Source organism: Nicotiana sylvestris, chromosome 4 (genome assembly GCF_000393655.2).
Source record: "Nicotiana sylvestris chromosome 4, ASM39365v2, whole genome shotgun sequence".
NCBI classification, from domain to species: Eukaryota; Viridiplantae; Streptophyta; class Magnoliopsida; order Solanales; family Solanaceae; genus Nicotiana; species Nicotiana sylvestris.
The window spans coordinates 171,628,729-171,650,458 of record NC_091060.1 but is presented as its reverse complement, the minus strand read 5'-3'; the positions used below and the strand labels follow the sequence as shown (position 1 = coordinate 171,650,458).

At 33.4% G+C, this 21,730-nt stretch overlaps 4 protein-coding genes across 5 annotated transcripts; all 4 read left to right on the top strand.

Annotated features, from left to right (window-relative positions):
* The first annotated feature begins 4,522 nt into the window (after positions 1-4,522).
* On the top strand, positions 4,523-5,059 carry LOC138890518 (uncharacterized). The gene has a single exon (XM_070173911.1). It carries the CDS (start codon positions 4,523-4,525, stop codon positions 5,057-5,059), a length of 537 nt encoding a protein of 178 aa, XP_070030012.1.
* A 450-nt stretch (positions 5,060-5,509) lies between these two features.
* On the top strand, positions 5,510-8,939 carry LOC104241267 (uncharacterized). The gene is made up of 4 exons (XM_009796198.2): positions 5,510-5,764; positions 5,882-6,124; positions 6,367-6,451; positions 8,407-8,939. Exons 1-4 carry the CDS (start codon positions 5,510-5,512, stop codon positions 8,937-8,939), a joined length of 1,116 nt encoding a protein of 371 aa, XP_009794500.2.
* A 171-nt stretch (positions 8,940-9,110) lies between these two features.
* LOC138890517 (secreted RxLR effector protein 161-like) lies at positions 9,111-10,141 on the top strand. The gene is made up of 2 exons (XM_070173910.1): positions 9,111-9,223; positions 9,559-10,141. The coding sequence occupies exons 1-2, from the start codon at positions 9,111-9,113 to the stop codon at positions 10,139-10,141; spliced, it is 696 nt and encodes a 231-aa protein (XP_070030011.1).
* Positions 10,142-12,166: 2,025 nt separating this feature from the next.
* Positions 12,167-14,661, top strand: LOC104241266 (protein SHI RELATED SEQUENCE 1-like). 2 transcript variants are annotated; one of them, XM_009796197.2, is made up of 2 exons: positions 12,167-13,416; positions 13,992-14,661. In XM_009796197.2, the coding sequence occupies exons 1-2, from the start codon at positions 12,744-12,746 to the stop codon at positions 14,366-14,368; spliced, it is 1,050 nt and encodes a 349-aa protein (XP_009794499.1). In that variant the 5' UTR covers positions 12,167-12,743; the 3' UTR covers positions 14,369-14,661. The 2 variants fall into 2 exon arrangements, with proteins under 2 accessions (XP_009794499.1, XP_009794498.1); XM_009796196.2 differs by having other exon boundaries at positions 12,169-13,416; positions 13,986-14,661.
* Positions 14,662-21,730: the final 7,069 nt, after the last annotated feature.

Genomic DNA, 21,730 nt, shown 5'->3' with positions numbered 1-21,730 from the left:
AAATTAAACTGAATTTGTTGTTGTGACGAACGATATATATATATATATATATATATATATATATATATATATATATATATATATATATATATATATATATCTTATTGTTCGAAGACAAAAAGTAATATTGTTCGAAGACAAAAAGTAATAGTTCTTGGAACTACACCACATATGGTCGGGAGGACCTCTTCTTATAAAGATTGAACATACATTTTGAAATAAGGGGTAATAAGAATGTACAATATTTTATACTTATTCCTAGAGAAACTGAAAATGAGTTTAGTACAATTGCCAAATGTTCCACTACATCATAGCAAAGTTTCCGAATTATATGAAACAGACAAAAGGCCCAAAAATAGCGTGAAATTCAGCAATACGATTGATTAAATATACACTATGCTTTCGAGATAGTAAAGGTAATTTTGGCTTTTAGCATATTTTATGGGGCTGACCAATTCTTATCATTAGCTTTTTATCGTTACACATGAAAGCATGTTGCATTTTCTTTCTTATTTTAATTTTCAGAACATGAATCCTAGAATAATGACACTGACAGTATATATTTAATACGCAATACACAAAATATAGACGAAAGATAGTCTCTAGGTAGACCAAAAAAAAAATTGCAGGGTCAAATAGTAGTAAAAAGAAACCTCGGGCCCCTAAAAACCTAATTTTTAAAAAGTAAAATTAAGGATTGATCATTTGCCTTTCACATTAAATTTACACCACAAGAATTGAAAATAATACCGTGACTACTAATTAGCCGCTCTTTAATCATTTTTGTAAAGGATCACGTACGGCTAGATTTGGTCGTTTACTGGTCCATTCCCTATAATATATAAATACGAGTACGTATTATATTTAAATTACTTATTGGCAATAATTAAGGGAAATCACGTGTTCTTGTAATAATAAAAAGTGTCCCGTGACATATACTAGTACTAGTATAAACAGAAGAAATATATAACATTAGCAGAGTCAGTTACTCATATGATCACTCAACTTTATCAAATTATCTCCTAAAGTCACTTTTTTTTCGTTTGTAACAATAAAGTCACTGAACTATGCATATTGCACTCAGAAGATCACTCAACTAGATTTTTCAAATTTTGAATTGCCAAATACCTACTTTACCCTCTAAATTATAAATATTTATCTTCTTTTATTTTTTTAACTTTTTAATATTATGATTTTCCCTTTTTAATTTATATTATGGACTTATCTATAGAATAAATAAATATTATTTATAAATTAAAAAAATAAAAAGTATTTAAGCATCTATAATCTATAATGTTGGAATAACAAAATAATGAGCATATTAAAATTAATTAGAATAATTTGTTCGTAATAATAATTTTAGTATTAACAACAAAAATTTAAAAATTTATTTACACAATTCAGAATGAAAAAAGAAATAAAGGTTGTAAAATATATATTCCATGCATGTAATATAAAAATAATTATTTAAATAAAAGTATTTTTATAATATACATATATATTCTTGAAAATTATGCTCAATTATATTATATATATTCCATGCACGATTTAACATAGTATATTTTACCCTATGCAGATAGTCCCCCTACTTTTCGGTGACATAACTTTGTGTCGTCGGAAAGTTGATAGAAACATAATAATATAATTGAGCATAATTTTCAAGAATATATAATGTATATTATAAAAATATCTTTATTTAAATAATTATTTTTGTATTACGTGTATGGAATATATATTTTACAACCTTTATTTTCTTTCATTCTGAATTGTGTAAATAAATTTTTGAAGTTTTGTTGTTAATACTAAAATTATTATTATTAACAAATTATTCTAAATTAACTTTTTTTATTAAGCTCGTTATTTTGTTATTCCAGCATTATACATGCTTAAATACTTTTTATTTTTTTAATTTATAAATAATATTTATTTATTCTATAAATAAGTCCATAATATAAATTAAAAAGAGAAAATCATAATATTAAAAAGTTTTAAAAAATAAAAAGAAGATAAATATTTATAATTTAGAGGGTAAAATAGGTATTTGGCAATCCAAAATTTGAAAAATCTAGTTGAGTGACCTTCTGAGTGCAATAGACATAGTTAAGTGACTTTGTTATTACAAACGAAAGTAAAGTGACTTTAGGAGATAATTTGGTATAGTTGAGTGACCATTTGAGTAATCACATTAGTGTCCGATCAGTTGGATTTGCATTCAAAAGTCTTAACAAAGGCGACTTCATACTCCGGACTTAAATTTAAAAGCTCGGGTTAAATGAAGTAATACGTCACGCTTCATCATAACTCGTGTTGGTAAAACAATCAGAGGTGACGCCGAGATTTTAAGTTTATGAGTTCGAAATTCTAAGCATTTTAAATTATTGGGTTTTAAATTAGTAATTTATATATATTCGACAAATACAAGGTTTCGAACCAAACTATTTGGTTTGACTGAACCCACTAGCGACTCTAGCTCGCCCTGAATACTAGTTACTCCATCGATAGAGTCATAGCACTATCCTTTAAAAAGCTGTCGTAGGAGTTTAAAGAATGGTTCTCGACGAGTTTATGTCTTATCACACAGCTGCTTAAGGCACTTTTTAGGTAAAATTTTCAGTTGGTATAACACATCTCAATCATCTTGACTAAAAGATACTGTTGGTGGAGACTGAAGGGGGAAATTATATTGCAAATGGACAAAATAAATCTTGTCAATGTACTGACTAAAGAAAAGAAAAAACAAAGAATTTTAGTCAATGTTACTGTATCTAAGATGCAAAAGTTCTCAGATTAATAAGTGAGCGTTTGGACTTAAGAATTGTGAAATTCCGGAATAAAGTAAAATTTATTTTTAAGTGAAAATAATATTTGAAAATTAGAGTTGTGTTTGTATATGAATAAAATTTGGGGCTGTTTTTTGAATTTTTGTGAGTGATTTGAAATGAAAATTTTGAAAAATAACTTTTTGGAGTTCTTAAAATTTTCGAGAAAATTCCAGAATTTTACTTCAAATAAATTTGAAGTTTTCACGACCAAATACTGATTCTGGAAAAAATGAAAAAAATTCTGAATAAGGAGATTTTTTCTAATGTCGAACGGGCCCTAAGTAATGTTTTTGAATGGATTTTTATTTTTTGTTATTAAAAATAGAAAAAGGAATATTTTGACTAATTACAGTATAAGTTGATTTTAATCATGTTCATGATTGCTTGTTAAGCTGAAGCATTAAGTATCACACAATGTGATGAGTGAGTGATGGCAGTCTTAGATTCCTTGAAAACCCACTACAAAAGTAAAGGATAGAAGTTAATGATATGATATTTGTGATCGAGTTTAAAAGCGAATTAGCAAGTAATTCTTTTTGGAGAGAGCATTTATTCATTCATATTATAAAGGCTTAAAGACCAAAATAGGAGATTAATTTTGAGATATTCAACTTGCAATATAAATCATGACTTCATGTTCAAGGATTCTAAAAAGAATCATGGTTTAAATATTTGGAAAAATCTTCGAAAAGAAATTTTTAGAAAAAATATAGAATATTTCTTTTTTTGAATTGTTTGAATTTTATTAGTAATTTCATTTTGGCTTTTATTTTGAATAAAAATTAATGTTTTGGAATAAATAAATCATCTTTAAGATATTTCTCTTCATATCAAAACAGACTTGTGTTTATATATACTACAAATTGATTTCATTATGAGATTCAACCAATTGCCGTGATCGTGCAATATCACTAAAAAAATAAGAATTCACATTATCGAAGGAATTTCTGCAATTATTTCTAGTATGAAATATGAATGAGCGGCCGCGATCCTGTCATCGGGTCACCAGAATTAGAATACCACACTTGATCGAATTGTAATGCGGAGAGTGGTAATACGTGGGTTAATAATGCAAGCATTAGTTATGCAAAGATTAATTATTCTTTATACATTATTTGGTGTGGTGTATTAAAAATTAAAATGCATTGCATAATTTTAAAAAAAAGATTAGTTGTTTACAAAAATGCGCTATATATTCTTTAGCTTTAAGGGACTTTAAGGACAATTTTGTCTTTAATCAAGCTAATGCATGCATTAATAGCATTGATAATACTAATGCCATAGTTTGCTATGCATTAACTATACATATGATAATATCAACTAGAATGTATAATTAATGCTTGTATTAGTTATACATGTAGAAATTAGCACGTGATTAACTCATTTGTACAGATGTAATAGTCTATTAGAGGTTAGTTGTAGAGGTTAGTGATAGTTGAAGTAGTGGAGGTCTATATATATGTGTATAGAGGTGTATGTTTTTTAGCTTCCTTTTCAGAAAATTAGTTAAAGCTGATTTTCCCGCCACTCTTCTTCTTCTTCTTCTTCGAATCTCTCTGCTAAGTTTTTCCACTCAACAATGCTGGATTTCTACATGGTATCAGAGCTCGAGTAGATCGATCGAGGCGAAGAATTAGTCAGTTAATACAATTTCTGAAATCATCAGTTCAAGTTTTTGAAGCCAATTTTGACAGTCAACCATGGCGAATCTGGACATCGACAATCCCCGTCATCCTCTATATTTGCAACCTTTTGATAATCCTGGAAATGTCATCATATCGATACAGCTCAAAGGAACTGAGAATTATCCAGTTTGGAGCAAGGCGATGGTGATTGCATTGCGAGCAAAGCGTAAGCTAGGGTTCATCGATGGGAGTTGTACAAAGGCTCAATTTACAGTCAACTTGGAGGAGGAATGGGAGCGAGTGGATGCCACTGTTTTGACATGGATTATGAACACGTTTTCACCAGATCTTGTGAATGGAATCGTATATGCTGGTGGTGTTCAGGAAGTGTGGCTAGATCTGCAGGATCATTTTGATAAAGTTAATGGATCTAGGATCTACAACCTTCAGAGGGAGATAGCTACCATTTCTCAAGGTACATCTAGCATTTCAGTATATTATTCTAGGTTGAAGTCACTTTGGGATGAATATAATTCTATGATTCCTTCTCTTCCTATTACAGTTGGAACTAGAGATTTTATTGAACACTTGGAGCAGCAGAAACCTTTTTAGTTCTTAATGTGCTTAAATGAATCCTATAATGCAATTAGAAGTCAGATTTTACTTCAATCCCCATCACCTTCTGTTAGTCGTGTCTATGCAATGTTAATAAATGAAGAAAATCAGAGAAGAGTGTTTGAGACTAATTCACATATTAATGTGACAAATGAAGTAAATGATTCTACTGCTCTTATGAGTTCTAGAAATAATCAGTCAAAGTTTAAGAGGTTCAATAATTTGTACTCTGAGTATTGTCGAAACAAAAAACATACAAGAGATACATGTTACAAATTAGTTGGATATCCATCTGGTTTAAAGGGGAAGAAATCACAGCAGTATAGGCAAGCTAACATGGCTATGAGTGATAACAGTTCTGGCAAAAATGTTGTTGCGAATCAGGATAATGCAGGGGTGAGTCAAGGAATGCTCAATTTCTTTATTGATGAGCAATACAACTAGATCATGAAGATGATAAGCAAGGACAAATCAGAAGAACATGTAGCAAATATGGCAGGTAATGCTAATTCTCAATCTCTAGATCATCTAGCTGACTACTGGATTGTAGATACTGGTACTACTGACCATATGACATCTAATAGTGATATGTTGATAACAATGACTGGATTACCTGACTCAAGTAAAGGTAGTGTCAATCTCCCAAATGGTAAGACTGTGCCTATTATCTACAAGGGAAGTTACAAACTTATAGATCATGATGTGATACATGATGTGTTGTGTGTGCCTGATTTTAAATACAACTTGTTATCTGTCTCAAAATTAACTAAGGAGCTACAATGATCAGTTAATTTTTTCCCAACATTTTGTGTATTTCAGAACCTATACATTGGGAAAGTGAAGGGGATTGGTAAGGAGAAGGGTGGTCTCTATCTACTGATTCCTAAAGGGTCCAACAGAAATAAAATGGCACAAAGGATAAGCAATTGTCTTGTAGAAGGAATGCAAGAAGACTTCACTACTTGGCATAGAAGGCTTGGGCATGTGCCAATCAAATTCATGAAGCAGTTGGATTTTCTTAAAGACAAGAAGTTTTTTGATTGCAAGCTCAATAATTGCACTGTATGTCCTTTAGCTAGGCAGACAAGGAAACCATTTCCTTTAAGTAGCAACATAGCTAAAGACATATTCATTTGATTCATGTAGACATTTGTGGTCCATATAGAGTACCTACATATAATGGAAATAGATATTTTTTGGCTCTTGTTGATGATCACTCCAAGATGATTTGGATTTTTCTAATGAAGTTGAAAAGTGATACTGTTGTTGTGCTGAAATCCTTTCTTAAAATGGTATATACACAGTTTGGTAGGAATGTTAAAGTACTAAGAACTGACAATGGTGCAAAGTTCTTTAGTCATGAATGTCAAGATTATTTGATAGATAATGGTATTTTACATCAAAGTAGCTGCCCACTGATCGGGTCCAACCCTATACCACTACAAACTGGCAAGAGCGGTTGATACAGCTTTTACCCGAGAAGGTCGGGATCGAATCCACATGGAGCTAGAACGTTTGAGATTTGGATTCCTATCTAAACTAGCAGTGCGTAGTGCTCTTAATTACACTTCCAATCATATTTGTTTGTTTGTTACTTCTAATTTTATGCTAATGATATGCGAAATTAAACTAAGTATGAATACTTGTAAGGTTTTCTAAATAGTTAAAAAGGTACTAGAAAAGTGGCTTTCTCCTAGGTGAATATTTGACAGGTTCTAAAACCTAAGACAAAGTTGTTATGTTGGGGATTGCGATATAGGCAATGCACGAATTTACTCACTCTATACCTCTCGGTAGCTTGAGTGACCTTGCTCTAATTGATTTTCTCAAGATCAATTGGGTGTTAAAATTGTGCAAGCAATATAGGCTCAAGTCGGGTACTACTATCTCTAGGTTTAACCCTTTAATTGGGGCTATCAATCTCTTGAATACCCCAATTCCTTGTTGCACTGATTTTCCTAGACTCAAGCTCTCTTTCTCAAGAAGAGCCCAAGTCCAAAAAGGCACATATTAGTGTTTGCAACCACTAATTAAACATGGAAAACACAAATCAATCCAAATATCAACCACCCATAAACATCTAAGCATTAAAACAAAAGACACATCAAATACCCACACTAGGGTTGAGCCACAACCCTAGCTAGTGGGTCTAACTACTCATAATAATGAAAGAAATCAGATATTTAGATGAAGAATAACCCATAAAATATAATTACAAGCTAAGATTTGAAGATTTAATGGTAAACTAGCTACAAATTACTCAAAATAGACTAAAACCGCCGTTCACGTGCTCTGCTCAGATAAAGATACCCTAAAAATATGGAAAAAGGAGTATTTTTACAAGGCCGAATTTTTTGGACAAACAATACCCCTGACGGAGGTACCGTGGTCCGCAAGAAATGGACTGCGGCCGCCGTGAGGCTTTTTGGTTTCAAGTTTTGGTCTCTGAATCTGGCCACCACGGACCGCATAAAATACTCTAGGCCACGATGGCTTCATCGCGAACCGCATAAAATAGACCGTGGACTATGGTGTTTTGAAACTTCCAAAATCCAAGCTCTCTGAATCCCCTCTCCGCGGACCGCAACAAATGGATTGCGGCCGCGAAGAATCTACCGTGGACAGCATTGCTTGAGCTTCCAAAATTGCATCTCTCTGATCTTTTCCACTGCGGATCGCAACAAATGCACTACGGTCGTGGTGGGTCTATTGCTGCTGCGGTGGATTTACTGTTATAGAAGTGCTTTGAGTTGTTCTTGGTACTTGAGCAGGTTTCACTCCTTTTTGAGCTGGTTTTGACTTCCTTATCACTTTTTGACCAAACACTGCAAACAAGCACAATATGTAAATTTTCGGGACTACTTGTATACATTTTTTAATCCAAAACTCAAGCAAAAAGGAATATAAAATAGACTAGAATCCCTAGTTATCACCCACATACTCCACAACAGAATGAAGTCGTGGAAAGAAGACATAGGCATGTCCTGGAGGTGGCAAGGGCTCTGAGATTTCAAGGCAGAATTCCTCTGTAATTCTGGGGAGATTGTGTACTGGCTACAGCATATCGTATTAATCGACTGCCTTCTTCAGTTCTAGCTGGGAAGTCTCCATATGAGATTTTTTATAAGAAAGCACCTAATATGACACACCTAAGAACTATTGGTTGTCTATGTTTTGCTATAGTGACAAAAATGTGGACAAATTTTCTCCTAGAGCCATTACTGTTGTTCACATGGGATATTCAGTATCTCAGAAATGATACAAGCTATATGACTTAAGGAGAAGGAAGTTCTTTGTTAGTAGAGATGTCACATTCAAGGAAGATATTTTTCCTTTTCAACTAGGGAATGATGATACACAACAAGATCCTATGTTCTTAGAGCTGAAATCAAAAGGAGAAGATTACTCTTTGCATCAACAACAACCACATATGCCAGGAGAAGGATATGATACAGTCAACCAAGCTATTGAGCATGGTCATGAAGTGATGCAACAAGAGCACAACCTCACAGGAGCTGATCCAGATCATGGTGAACAGTCACTAGATACAAAGGTTGCTCATAATATGCAGATACCATCTAATGAAACCACTGAGGAAGTTCAACCTGTACAACTCAGGAGGTCCAACAGAGGTCTCAAGCCACCTATTTGGATGCAAGACTATGTCTTCCCAATCAATGGAGCATCATCTTCTACCTGCATATATCCAATATCCAATTATGTGAACTATAATGCCTTATCAGCTATTTATCAATCTTACTTGACTGTTACCTCACAAGAAACAGAACCTACATCATACACAGAAGCCATGAAGGACCCAAGATGGATTGAAGCCATAAAGATAGAAGTAGATACCTTAGTTCTAAATAATACCTAGGAGATAGTTGATATTCCTAAGGATAAGGTGCCCATTGGGTGCAGATGGGTATACAGAATTAAGTACAGGTCCAATGGAGAAGTTGAGAGGTTTAAAGCAAGACTTGTAGCTAAGGGTTACAACCAGCAAGAAGGTCTAGACTATCAGGAGACTTTTTCTCCAGTTGTCAAAATGGTCACAGTGAGATCAGTCATTGCATTGGCTGCTATGAACCAATGGCCTCTTTTCCAAATGGATGTTTACAATGCATTTCTTCAAGGTGACCCTGAGGAAGAAGTTTACATGTAATTGTCACCTGGTTTCAGCAGCCAAAGGGGGATTTCTAAGGGCTACAAACTACTTAAATCCCTATATGGACTCAAGCAAGCATCAAGATAATGGAACTTGAAACTTATAGAAGCTCTATAGGTAGCAGGTTTTATACAAAGCAAACATGATCACTTCTTGTTCACCAAAGAGGAGAATGGAAAACAGGTTGTCATACTTGTATATATTGATGACCTTATAATAACATGCAATGACACTATAATGATTCAAGAAGCAAAGATCACACTACACAAGGCTTCAAAATTAAGGACTTAGGAAACTAGAAATACTTTCTGGGCATTAAGGTTTGTAGGTCAGCAAAAGGAATTCTTTTATGCCAAAGTAAGTATGATCTAGAGCTTATAGCAAAATTGGGACTGTCTGGTGCCAAGCCTGCCATTACACCAATGGAACAAAACAAACGACTTACAACTGTTGAGTATGATGAACATTGTCACTTAGACAATGATCCAACACTAGCAGATGTAAAGATCTATCAAAGGTTGATTAGAAAGCTTTTATACTTGACCTTGACAAGACCCGATATTGCTTATAATGTACAGACTCTAAGTCAATTTATGCAAGCTCCCAAGCAGTCCCATCTTGAAGCAGCGTACAGGGTAGTCAGGTATGCGAAGAATGAGCCAGGGTTTGGAATCCTTATGAGTACAGATAGGGACATGACTCTTAGTGCACATTGTAATGCAGACGGGGCAAGTTGTCCTAACTCCAAAGAATCAGTTACTGGGTACCTTGTGAAGTTTGGTGGATCATTGATATCTTGGAAATCTAAGAAGCAGGCCGTAGTGGCAAGGAGTTCAGCAGAATCTGAGTATAGAAGCATGGCCTTGACTGTGTCTGAGTTGATATGGTTGGTTGGAATGTTCAGAGAGTAGGGAGTAGAGGTTGCTACTCCAATTTAACTTCATACAGACAGTAAAGTAGTTATGCAGATAGCTAATAACCTATTGTTTCATGAACGAACGAAACATATAGAGAAAGATTGTTATTTTGTGAGGAAAAAGGTGCAACAAGGATTGATACGTCCAGCATATGTGCCAACAGAAGAACTGGAAGCAGATTTGCTCACAAAAGGACTAGGAACTGCTCAACACTATCATTTGATGTCCAAGTTAGGTGTTTTGAACATTTTTACCACTCCTAGCTTGAAGGGGGAGGGGTGTAGAAATTAGCACGTGATTAACTCATTTATACAGCTGTAATAGTCTGTTAGAGGTTAGTGATAGTTGAAGTAGTGGAGGTCTATATATATGTGTGTGTATAGAGGTGTATGTATTTTAGCTTTCTTTTCAGAAAATTAGTTAAAATTGATTTTCCCGCCATTCTTCTTCTTCTTCTTCTTCTTCTTCGAATCTCTGTGCTAAGTTCTTCCACTCAACAATGATAGATTTCTACAATACATAAGGTGAAAAAATGTATCAAATAAAATATTATTAATACACAAAGCTAATGCATGCATTACTTTCCTAATGCACTCTACCAAACGACCTCTTAGAGTATAATTACTAGTATTACTTATAATAATATTTGTTACTCCATTATTATTGAAAGACCTTTTGATTATGTCTCATTTACGAAGACACAGCTGACAGACTGTATTCATACCCTTTGTTAACTAAGAATATATTAATTGAAGTATACAATATGTTGATTGGCTGCTACTGTATAATACTAATATAAGTACTTTACTCAGGACCCCTCCCTCCCTTGTTACATCAGAAGAGTTGACCTAAAGATATAGACATCTCTATTACTCTTCATTTCACTTTTTCATGGACCGGTTTATAGAAATATCCTGCTACATAGAATAAAACTCACTGTTTAATCATTCAAAGCGAAAATATTAGCGTTGGGATATAGATTTGGTTGAGGTTTGAAAAAAAATTAAATTGTGTTAAAAAATAATTTTTTAGAAATTAAAGTGGTGTTTCGACATGTATTTTATTTGCAGATAAGTAGAAGTTTTATGAATGGGAGAAATTTTTTAATTCAAAAACTGTCCTAAATTATTTTTTGGGAATTTGAAAAGAAATTTTTAAAAAGTTCAAAAATTGATCATGTTTCATAAAGATATAATATTTTTGATTTTTTTTGTTGGAAAAAAAGTAGCCAAAATCTGTGGCAAAATAGGAGCTTATAATGGAATAAATATGTTTATGCACATAAAAATATTTTAGAAAAGAAAAGAGAATCAATTAATAATTATAAAAAGGATAAAATTGAGTTTAATATCTGTAAGCTGACCACAATGACAAAGTTAAGAATTCTAACCAGGGTTTTAACAAATATAAGAATATCACTAAACAAGATTATAAGATTGCAACATAAAATCTAAAGTAATTTTTGAATTGCTTTTGCTATACAATAAGTTTTTCTTATATTCAAGAGAATAAATAATCTAAACAATTTGTTTTGACTCTTTTTTTGCGTTATTATTTTTAAATAAAGAAAATCAAAATCCATTTGAATCATTTAGCTCCCTGTTAATTGACAGATATATTATGCTTTCATGGCATCTAAAAATAACAACCTACAATCATCCATAATAGGTGAAATTAATAATGTATAATCTAAGAAGTAATGAATAAAAATTAGGTGCGACAAATTAAAATACGATAATACTCGTAAAGAATATTTAAATTATCAAGTTTATAAGTTAAATTCGATTAAAGATAATGAAATAGACTAGAGTAGGGTTAATTAGGGTCTGTAATTCTTGCCCGTCGTGATCACAGCCACTTATGTCCACGTCCATTGATTGGTCTGTGATACAAAAATATTGAAATGGCCGTAAATTTGTGTTTCCTCATTTGGTATTAGTATGATAGATTTCTTGGTTGGATTGAAATTGAAATTTTTACGAAAAACCTTCTTAATTATGGGACGGTCAGAAAAAAGTAGAGCGTGTTTTCCGGTGCAAGGACGAATAAGCAAAAGCTGATGCCAAGCCACGTGGTTAATTCTCAGCCGTTCGATTACCATGCATAGGCCTCGATTACTTCCTTGTTGATGAGATTTTATTGCCCAACTGTAAGAAAACTGTAGAAAAGAAGTGGCAATATTTTCTGTTCCAAGAAAAATATTAGTGTGAGAAACAGAGAGTGAATTAGTGTGTGTGAGAGAAAATTTAAGAGAGAGACAAGAAAGATGGTACTACTGTTGTATAAGTCTTAAATTGAAGGAAGAGGTAAAGCAGTAGTGCAGTGGCCATGGCGGCGTAGCAGAGCTGTGAATTTAATGCAAACCATAAAAGAGAAGTTCAACCATTTTCTTTTCCTTTCGTTTTCCTAAATATATTGTCCTAGTATAATTTTTCCTCAAAAGCTGCAAAGTTTTAACCATAACCCCAAAAAAATCCATTTACTTTGTCTTCCTCCCCCCCCCCCCCTCTAGTTATTCTCCTATTTTTAACTAGGTTGAAGAGGGTATGAATATGCTGTCAAAATTAAGGATAGACATAGAAGCTAGTAGTAAAAAATGTCTGGTTTTTTTACACTAGGTGGTGGAGGTGGAGGTGGAAATAAAGAACAAGAACAAGAACAAGATCAATTAGCTACGAATAGTTTTCTTTTATTCAAGAACGAAGAGATCTACAACAAGGGTTTTGAATTATGGCAACAGTACTATCAGTTGCATCAACAAAGAGCACAAACCCCACAACATCAAGTGCAAGAGATGGATTTCTCAGTTGGAGTGGGACCCAGTAACAACAGAAGAATTATCAGTGGTAGTAGTAGTAGTAGCGGAAATAACAATATTGTCGGTGATGATAATAATAATAATAATAATCATAATTATAGTAATTCTTTTAGGGTAATGAGGGCAACAGGGGGAAGTAGTAGTAGTGGAGTTGGGGGTATGAATTGTCAAGATTGTGGTAATCAAGCTAAGAAAGATTGTCCACATTTGAGATGTCGAACTTGTTGTAAGAGCAGAGGATTTCAGTGTCAAACTCACGTTAAAAGTACTTGGGTTCCTGCTGCTAAAAGACGTGAAAGACAACAACAACTTGCTGCTTTGCAACAACATAATCAACAACAACAAACTCAACAGTTGAGTTTGAGAGCTGATTCTAATATTATTCCCAAAAGGCCAAGAGAGAACACCAGCTCCTCTCTTGCTTGTACGCGTTTGCCCGCCATCTCGTCAGGTAATAGAGACGGATTCAAGATTTAATTTTTATGAGCTCAACTTTGTGAACTATCTTAAAAATATGAGCTCAAACCATAATTTTCATACTACTAATCCTTAAAGTTTTCTCATACTTATATTTTTGGTCTTAAAAAAAATGGTGGGATTGGTTGAATTCATCTCTTTAACTATAGGAAGTACAATCATTTCTTGTTTATTTTAAAGGGAATCATCAATGAACTTCAGAGTAATTAATTAATTCATCTCTTTTTTATTTTAAAAAAATTTAAGACGCGTTAAAGGGCTTAATCAAACGTGTTTTTTTTATGCTAATCTACAAAGTATGTGGGGGAAGAAAAATCAAGAAGAACAAAAACCGTGATTACACATGCTACATAGCTATTTTCATTATTCCGTGACCAACCCTATACTCTTTTTTTTATTTTTCTACTGTTTAGCAGTAAACTTGACGAAAAAAAAGTTATTGCATTGTGGAGTGTTGTACTTCATTTTTTTTCCTTGTGTTCTTTGAAGTAATAATGGTAGTTCATTATTTGATTTGTACTAAGGTGCTTTTTTGATTGCTAGGGTTAGAGGTAGGTGGTCATTTTCCAGCAGAAGTGAGTTCTCAAGCAGTCTTTCGCTGCGTAAAAGTTAGTGCAATTGACGATGCAGAAGATCAATTTGCTTATCAAACGGCTGTTAATATTGGGGGCCATTTATTCAAAGGAATTTTATATGATCAAGGGCCAGAGGGTCGATATAGTGGTGGTGGTGGAGAGAGTTCAGCAGGTAGTGGCGCAGCTCAACAAGCGCTGAATTTTATCACCGGCGCCACCACTTCCACCACCGCAGCTGCCGCCACGAGTCACCAGCAACAACATGGTACAATGTTCGATCCTTCCGTATATCCAACTCCTATTAATGCTTTCATGGCCGGTACGCAATTCTTTCCACCGCCAAGACCTTAAACAGAAAGGCGAATTCAGAATTTAAATTTTAATTATGGCATTTTGGCTTAGGGAAGGATTATTAGAGAGGCCATAGAATAATCTAATTCTTGATTTTCTTTTAACTTCATTGACATCCATTTAGGTAATGGGAAGGAGAAACAGAAGTTCCAGCACTTCTCCTTGAAGTAAGACATTGTTTTCTTATAGGATGTTAGTTTTTCTGTTGGGATTTCAAGAATGACTTTTATTTTGTTATTATAACTAATTATTACTATTTGTTGATCTTATCGGTAAGCTCCTTTTTATTGTGATTTTTGTAGAACGAATTAGCTAGAGGATGGTAAATATGTTTCCGTATGACCTCGATCCGTAGAAGAAACCCCTATTGCTTGCATTAGGGTAGGCGGTCTACATTGGACCAAACCCCTTGACGTGCAATCCTTTTTCCGAATCTTGCGTTGATGCAGGATACCTTGTGTATGGGTTGTTCCCTTTTTTTGTTTTTGTGAATATGTAGGAGAAAGTTTAATTTCTATATGCTATAAGGTCAGTTTAAAAATAATTATAACTAATTGTTTATAATGTAAATTAGTAACTCAGAAGCAAATCATTTATTAAAACAAGTTAAAATACATTGATAGTATACCAAAAAAATCACAGTATTACTGAATATAAGTTAAATCCTTAAGCAACATAGGTAATATATATTTTGTGCTGCATATGGATGTGTGCATTTTTGCATATTCTGTGTTACATTCTTTTCTAGGTTTTTCTACTCTGAGTATGGATTTCAATTGTCTTTCTGGTCGGATTTGAACTCAATTCTACTTTTTTTCCAGCTTATCCGTCTGCTTGCCGGGTTATATAGGGGCGAAGTAGATATGTTTCGTGTCTGGTTTGGGCCAAGATTTTGTTTGTTTTTATTTTCCTTAAGATCTGCCATTTGCCCCTCACCATTCATTTACTTATATTTTTGGTTGTTGCCCGTTGGATTACGAGAAAAATGTATTGGTGACATGCACCATTGACACCCATTTCTTCTTTTCTGCCTCATTCCATAAGTCCACCTTTCCGGGCCGCTGTCTTTTTTTTTTTTCCTTTTTTTTTAATTTTTTTTTTAAATTATTTAATGTGGTAATTTATAAAAACTAACATTATAAAGAATTTTTAAACTATAAACTATCTACTATTATATACTTAGTTAGTAGAGATTATTTATTGCATCTTCAGGTTACCAAATTAGGATTAACTTATAGTAGTATTACAGTATTACCTTTTGTTATACATAATTTCAACTCGATAGTGTGGAAAATCCTCACACTGTCATTGCACATATGAGTTAATTAATAGTCTAATTTTCTTTAGACAATTAGTATAATTTAGCTGGTTATAACACATCATCACTCTGATGTTAGGTTATTATATCGAACTGTTGGTATTGAAAAATTACCCAATGCTTCCATTAACAAGTTAAATAGGTCATTATAACCTAATACTGTATAAATTCCTTATACCGTTGGGGTCATTTAGCATGCGGACTAAATTATTCTGGGATTACATTCTTGAAATTATAATATGGATTAATTTATCCCACTTCAAATGTTGGATAAAATAATCTCAAGTTTAATGAGATAAGGTGGGATCCAGGATTACGTATGGGATTAAATTAATACTATGCTTAGTTGACGGTATAAATTTATTCTGAAATAAATTTGTATCATTAACCAAACACTATAAATTTAATCTCACACCTTATCCCGCGCGCGTACCAAACGACCCATTAGTACATGGAACATAAACTCATTTAGTTAAAATAGTTAGGTAGTGCAGACCAAAGAGAGAGCTTATAGTGTTAAGATGGATCCTTAAACAACTTTCAGTTCAAAAATGTTGTATCAGGAACATATGCATGTGATGCATATTATGATAAAAGTTATGATACTGGTAAGGGAAGATGTAAATGCTGATAATATGTATAAGGTACGGTATGTGACAGAATATGAGAGCAGCTTTTATCTATATATAGGCTACTTGATTTAGTAGAAGTGAAAGAGAGCTGAAAACACGGAGAAGCTTTCCCTTGATTCGAAAATCTCTGAAACTAAGTACTCTTTATCTTTATTAGGGCAAACAGATTGGTACACTATGCAGATAAGTACTTTCTTCTGCTCTTTTATCATCTTTTATTAGGTATCTTTCAAGCTTTCTTAACTATATCTTGAGACTTAGCTGTTTGCTCAAATTGTCGCTGAATAATAAAGGTTGAGAAATTATAAGTGATTATGCAAATAATTAAGTTGATATCTTTGAGGTGTAGTTGGTTTAGCAAGGCTAAGTCATATGGATTACTTTAACTTTTCTAGAACGTTTTTTTTATGGATTTAAGTAATTATACACACTGATTGTGTAAAGATTTTTTAAAAACTATTAGTGTAGTTTAACTTCCCGTCTATTTATTGCTTCTTTTTTATTATTTATGAGCCGAAGGTCTATTGGAAACATGCTTCCTACCTTCCTAAGGTAGGTGTAAGGTCTTCGTATATATTACTATTCCATATTTAATCTGTGGATTTCACTGGATGTGTTATTGTTGTAATATTTTAGTGTAGTTTAACTTAATTCAATAATATAAATTTACTTGTAATACAATAATATAAATAATTAATTCATACTTTCATAGTATATTATCATTTTTATAAAAATCCTTATATTTTAAATGTCAAGAGAAGAACTTGGGAAGTACCCATTGGTCATTGATGAGCAACCTTGTGATGATCCGTTAAGTACTTATATGTCCCAATCAAGTTTATTCGGCCATTTTTAACTTACTTTTCTTGTATACATTAGACAGTAGAATTTCTGTAATTTGTCAAAAATAGTCTATTTCAGAGAGCTTGCAGATATATCGTGAGGAATAATAAATCGGTTGCAGATTTTAGCAACTCTTCTTGCTTAGACATGGTCAGTTTCTTTTCCTGCAACTGCGTGCTTCTAAGGTCCCCAACATGCAGCTTTTAGTTTTGTGGTGGTTATTGTTGAGGGTAATTAAGATCGAGAGATAAATGATATTTTACATTGAGCTGTCTTTTTGTGACCTAATTCTTATTGACGCCCGGTGTCGCATGTGCTTGGTTGACCCAAAAGGCACGGTCAAGTCCAAGACGAGCACGTCCGTCCTATTTTTTAACCTAATCTAAATACCCTTTGATGATCATATTGAGTAGAGGGATAATTATGTACTGTTAATAGCATTAATTATTCAATATATTTTCATGCAAGTATATGTTTAAGGGAATGAAAAGAAAAGAAGGGGGCAGTTCTTTTTCTTTCTTTTGCAGCTCTTATTTTTCCATGGCATTATGAAACCAAGAAGATGCCCGTTAAACGTTTATTAAATTGCAGCTTGCCCTCGAAATATTTTTTAAGTGGAAGACGTTAGTGCCAGAAAACCATAAAATTTAGGCATTTCCAAGTGTTTAAAGGATTCAACAAGAAATAAAATAAAATAAAGGTTGGGCGATGATTTTGCAGCTGCATCACATTAAGCTCAAGGAATGGTTTTACACTTATATTTTCTTATAGTATATAGGTTTCTAGCCAATATTGCATAGACCTAAATCACAATGAGATTTTGGACCTATAGGCATGCATAAATTTCTAAAATTAAATAAACAATTAACCAATTAATATAATCTTTTTAATTTTGTCTGTCATCGGATAATATATAAAGCTAATATATACGGAGAAAAAGCTACACTTTGTTGAGCAGTTAAGTTTCTTGTGCTAAGATTCTCATTATATAAGAGAATTTAAGCAATATGCACTATTAGTGTAATGAATTTTACACAATCAAATCACTTTACTTGTGTAGCAGGTAACTTGTCATCAAATATTTTAAGGAGGTTTATTATAGATAGATTCTGACCAGCTCATATAAAAAGTTATTTATACTGATGTATATAATTAATTAAACTCTGTATAAAATTAGTAGAAATAAAATCCGCGCCTGGTTTCTTCTATTACCCTCCCTATAATCAATCACACCTCGTGATCTGCCAGACTGAAACTTTTGGTAATTTTTGGTAAATATGCTATCCGTGATAAGGTTTTTTATGGGGATTGGAGACCTATTGTCTCATTGCCATCATTCATTTTAGCAACCTGAAACTGAAGGTACTCGAGATTTTACAATCGTATGAATTATATATATGATAACTAATTGTCCATTTATGAAATAAATATTATCAAAACAAAAGGAATATTACATCATTTCTTTCACTACATCCACCTTACTAGTAGTTGCGAATATTAGGTAGTTAACTTCATGTTGTAAAACGCAGTAGATTAGTAATGAAAGGTACTCTAATTTTCTTCATTTATATGAAACAAAAAGATCAGAAAAACTCTACAAACTAGGCAGCTAGGTTCACCGGTAGAGGCAGAGTTAGGATTTGAAACTTATGGATTCGGGATTCTAAGCTAGCGTTTGGACATAAATTTGGTTGAAACTTGAAAAAATGAGTTTTTGAAGATGAGACGAAAAATAGTTTTTGAAAGTTTAAATTATGTTTGGACATGCATTTTACTTGAAAAGAATTTGAAGTTTTGTGAGTAGAACTTTTCAAAAACTACTCTAGAGTTCTTTTTGGGATTTGAAGATTTTGTTTTTAAAATCTGCCAAAAAATGGTTAAGATCTATAAATGTTAGGTGTTTGCCATAATTTTCTTACCATATTTGGTTTTCCTATTTGTTGAAGGAAAGGGCAATATAATTACCTTAATTGGGTTTTCCTTTTTGTAGAAGGAAATTATAATTCTCCTATATTTAGCTAGTCCTTTTTCTTGTAGGAAAATGTTTGGACTTCTATAAATTGAGAATCCTTCCTTCTCATTCAGTAGTATCCACAATGTAGCCATAGGGTGCTTGAGAATCGTGTTTAGGGGGAGAACTTTACGGGACAAGTATTAGTGTTTCACTTGTGTTTGCCTCTTCGTGAGGTTGTTCTCTCGATATTTTGTACTCTCTTTTTATTATAGTGGATTGCTCATCTCCGCTGTGGACGTAGGTCAGTTGACCGAACCACGTTAAATGTTTGTGTCTCTTTTGATATATCTCTCTTGTTGTATGATTTATCGTCGTTCAAGGTTTGCTTTGCTAGATTTCGCATGACATCTGATTTTTTCGGTCCTAACAATTGGTATCAGAGCAAGGTTCAAGACGGGTTCATCTTGGCGGGTTCAGTTCTAGCCGCAACATATTTGACGATAATCATGCTTTTTTTCTGAGAAATTTGACCGGTGTGCTACGCACATTGAGACAAACTTTGTGGTGGAGATTTGGATATGTGACCTGTTGAAGGCTATGTGAAGAAGGTGGATCAAGTTTATTTTGTCTGAAAATTCCAGCCAAGGGGGAGAATTGTTAGGTGTTTGCCATAATTTTCTTACCATATTTGGTTTTCCTATTTGTTGAAGGAAAGGGCAATATAATTACCTTAATTGGGTTTTCCTTTTTGTAGAAGAAAATTATAATTCTCCTATACTTGGCTAGTCCTTTTTCTTGTAGGAAAAGGTTTGGACTTCTATAAATTGAGAATCCTTCCTTCTCATTCAGTAACATCCACAATGTAGCCATAGGGGGCTTGAGAGTCGTGTTTAGGGGGAGAACTTTACGGGAAAAGTTTTAGTGTGTCACTTGTGTTTGCCTCTTCGTGAGATTGTTCTCTCGATATTTTGTACTCTCTTTTTATTATAGTGGATTGCTCATCTCCGTTGTGGACGTAGGTTAGTTGACTGAGCCACGTTAATGTTTGTGTCTCTTTTGGTATATTTCTCTTGTTATGATTTATCGTCGTTCAAAGTTTGCTTTGCTAGGTTCCGTATGACATCTGATTTTTTCGGTCATAACAATAAACAAAATATATTTGTAAACAAAACTCCCAAATTTTCGGGCCAAACGGGAGATAATCTTTTGAGTTATTGAGTTTCAAATTAATAATTTGTGTGTATTCAATAAATTTTTAAGACAAATACATGGTTTAAACTTTAAACTAAAGCGATTGAGTTCTGTCGAACCCGTAGCTTCTGCTCTGCCTTAAATTTTTAAGGCACTTGCTCATTGTTTGATGGGCAAAGCACATGATATCAGTATCAAACCCATTCAAATTCTTTGTTTACTCTGATGTTGGGTCTTCGTATTATAGTGTTTACATTCCAGTTGGTAGGTCTGGGCATACGAAAGAGGCCGGGTGAGGTTTGAAAGAAAAGATTGGCAATAACAATGACAACGAATTATGTCGCAATCAGATATCGGATAGTTAGTAATAGTACTTGAGATATTAATTTTTAATAACGAAAAAGATGAGAAAGTAGAAAAAAGAAAAAATGGTCATTGTAATTAGGAGAAAAATGCCAAAAACAATGATGCAGTACACACTAGGATATCAGCAAGTAGGTTTATAGGGTGTGGAGAATTTAGGAAAGAGTAGGCTGTGGCCATTGTATGATTTGTATCCAACAAAATTTAATTCAACAGCCAGCCATTTCAGCCGCGTGCTTCTTCATTCTGTAGGTTTTTGGTATTTGAGCTTTGCCCAAAAAATAAGTGGTCCACATCTCTCGACTTTTAGTCCTCATAAATGTCAGTACTCTTCACTCTAACATCGAAGGAGAGTCGCGGAGCAACAGTCGAGTTGTCTCCGTATGACTTATAAGTGTGAAATTAATCATTGATGCTTGCATCATGGTAAACTGCCTAAATTACACTCTCTTGGGGAGATTGCGACCCTTAAACTTTCCGTAAACACAGAATACTTTGTGTACGGAGCTGTTTTTTTCGTCGTTCCAACATCAAATTTACAGTCTGCCCTAATCTGTTTTTTTGGACCCGTAATGTCTTCAAATAACAACAGTTTCTATTGTTGCATGGCAGCACTACATTCTTCTTTCCTATTTGTACGTCAATCTGCAGCACTGGACCTAATGCCCTTGTTCTGAGGATTTGGTTGTGACCTTATGGGGTGGGTTGGGACAAGGATGGCTATGACTTCAACTGCAATTTGCAATTATTAAAGTCATTAATTGCATGTTAAAGCTTGTTCAGCAGTATTTGCAAATATTGAACTAACATATTTGAAATGCTGATGAAATATTTAAAAACTTGTTCGATGAATATTCAAGTGATACAGATGGTATTCACTTGCAAAATTCTTGTTCTAGACTCCTAGCACAACTTCAACATCTAAATACTTTTTTTCACTTCAACAATTCTGTCTACAAACATTCTTGACATTATCTTTCTGTCTAAGAATATATGGCCTTGACCCAATTTCAATTGTGCATATAGAACTTATTTTTTTATGTAATAATGCCAAAAAATGA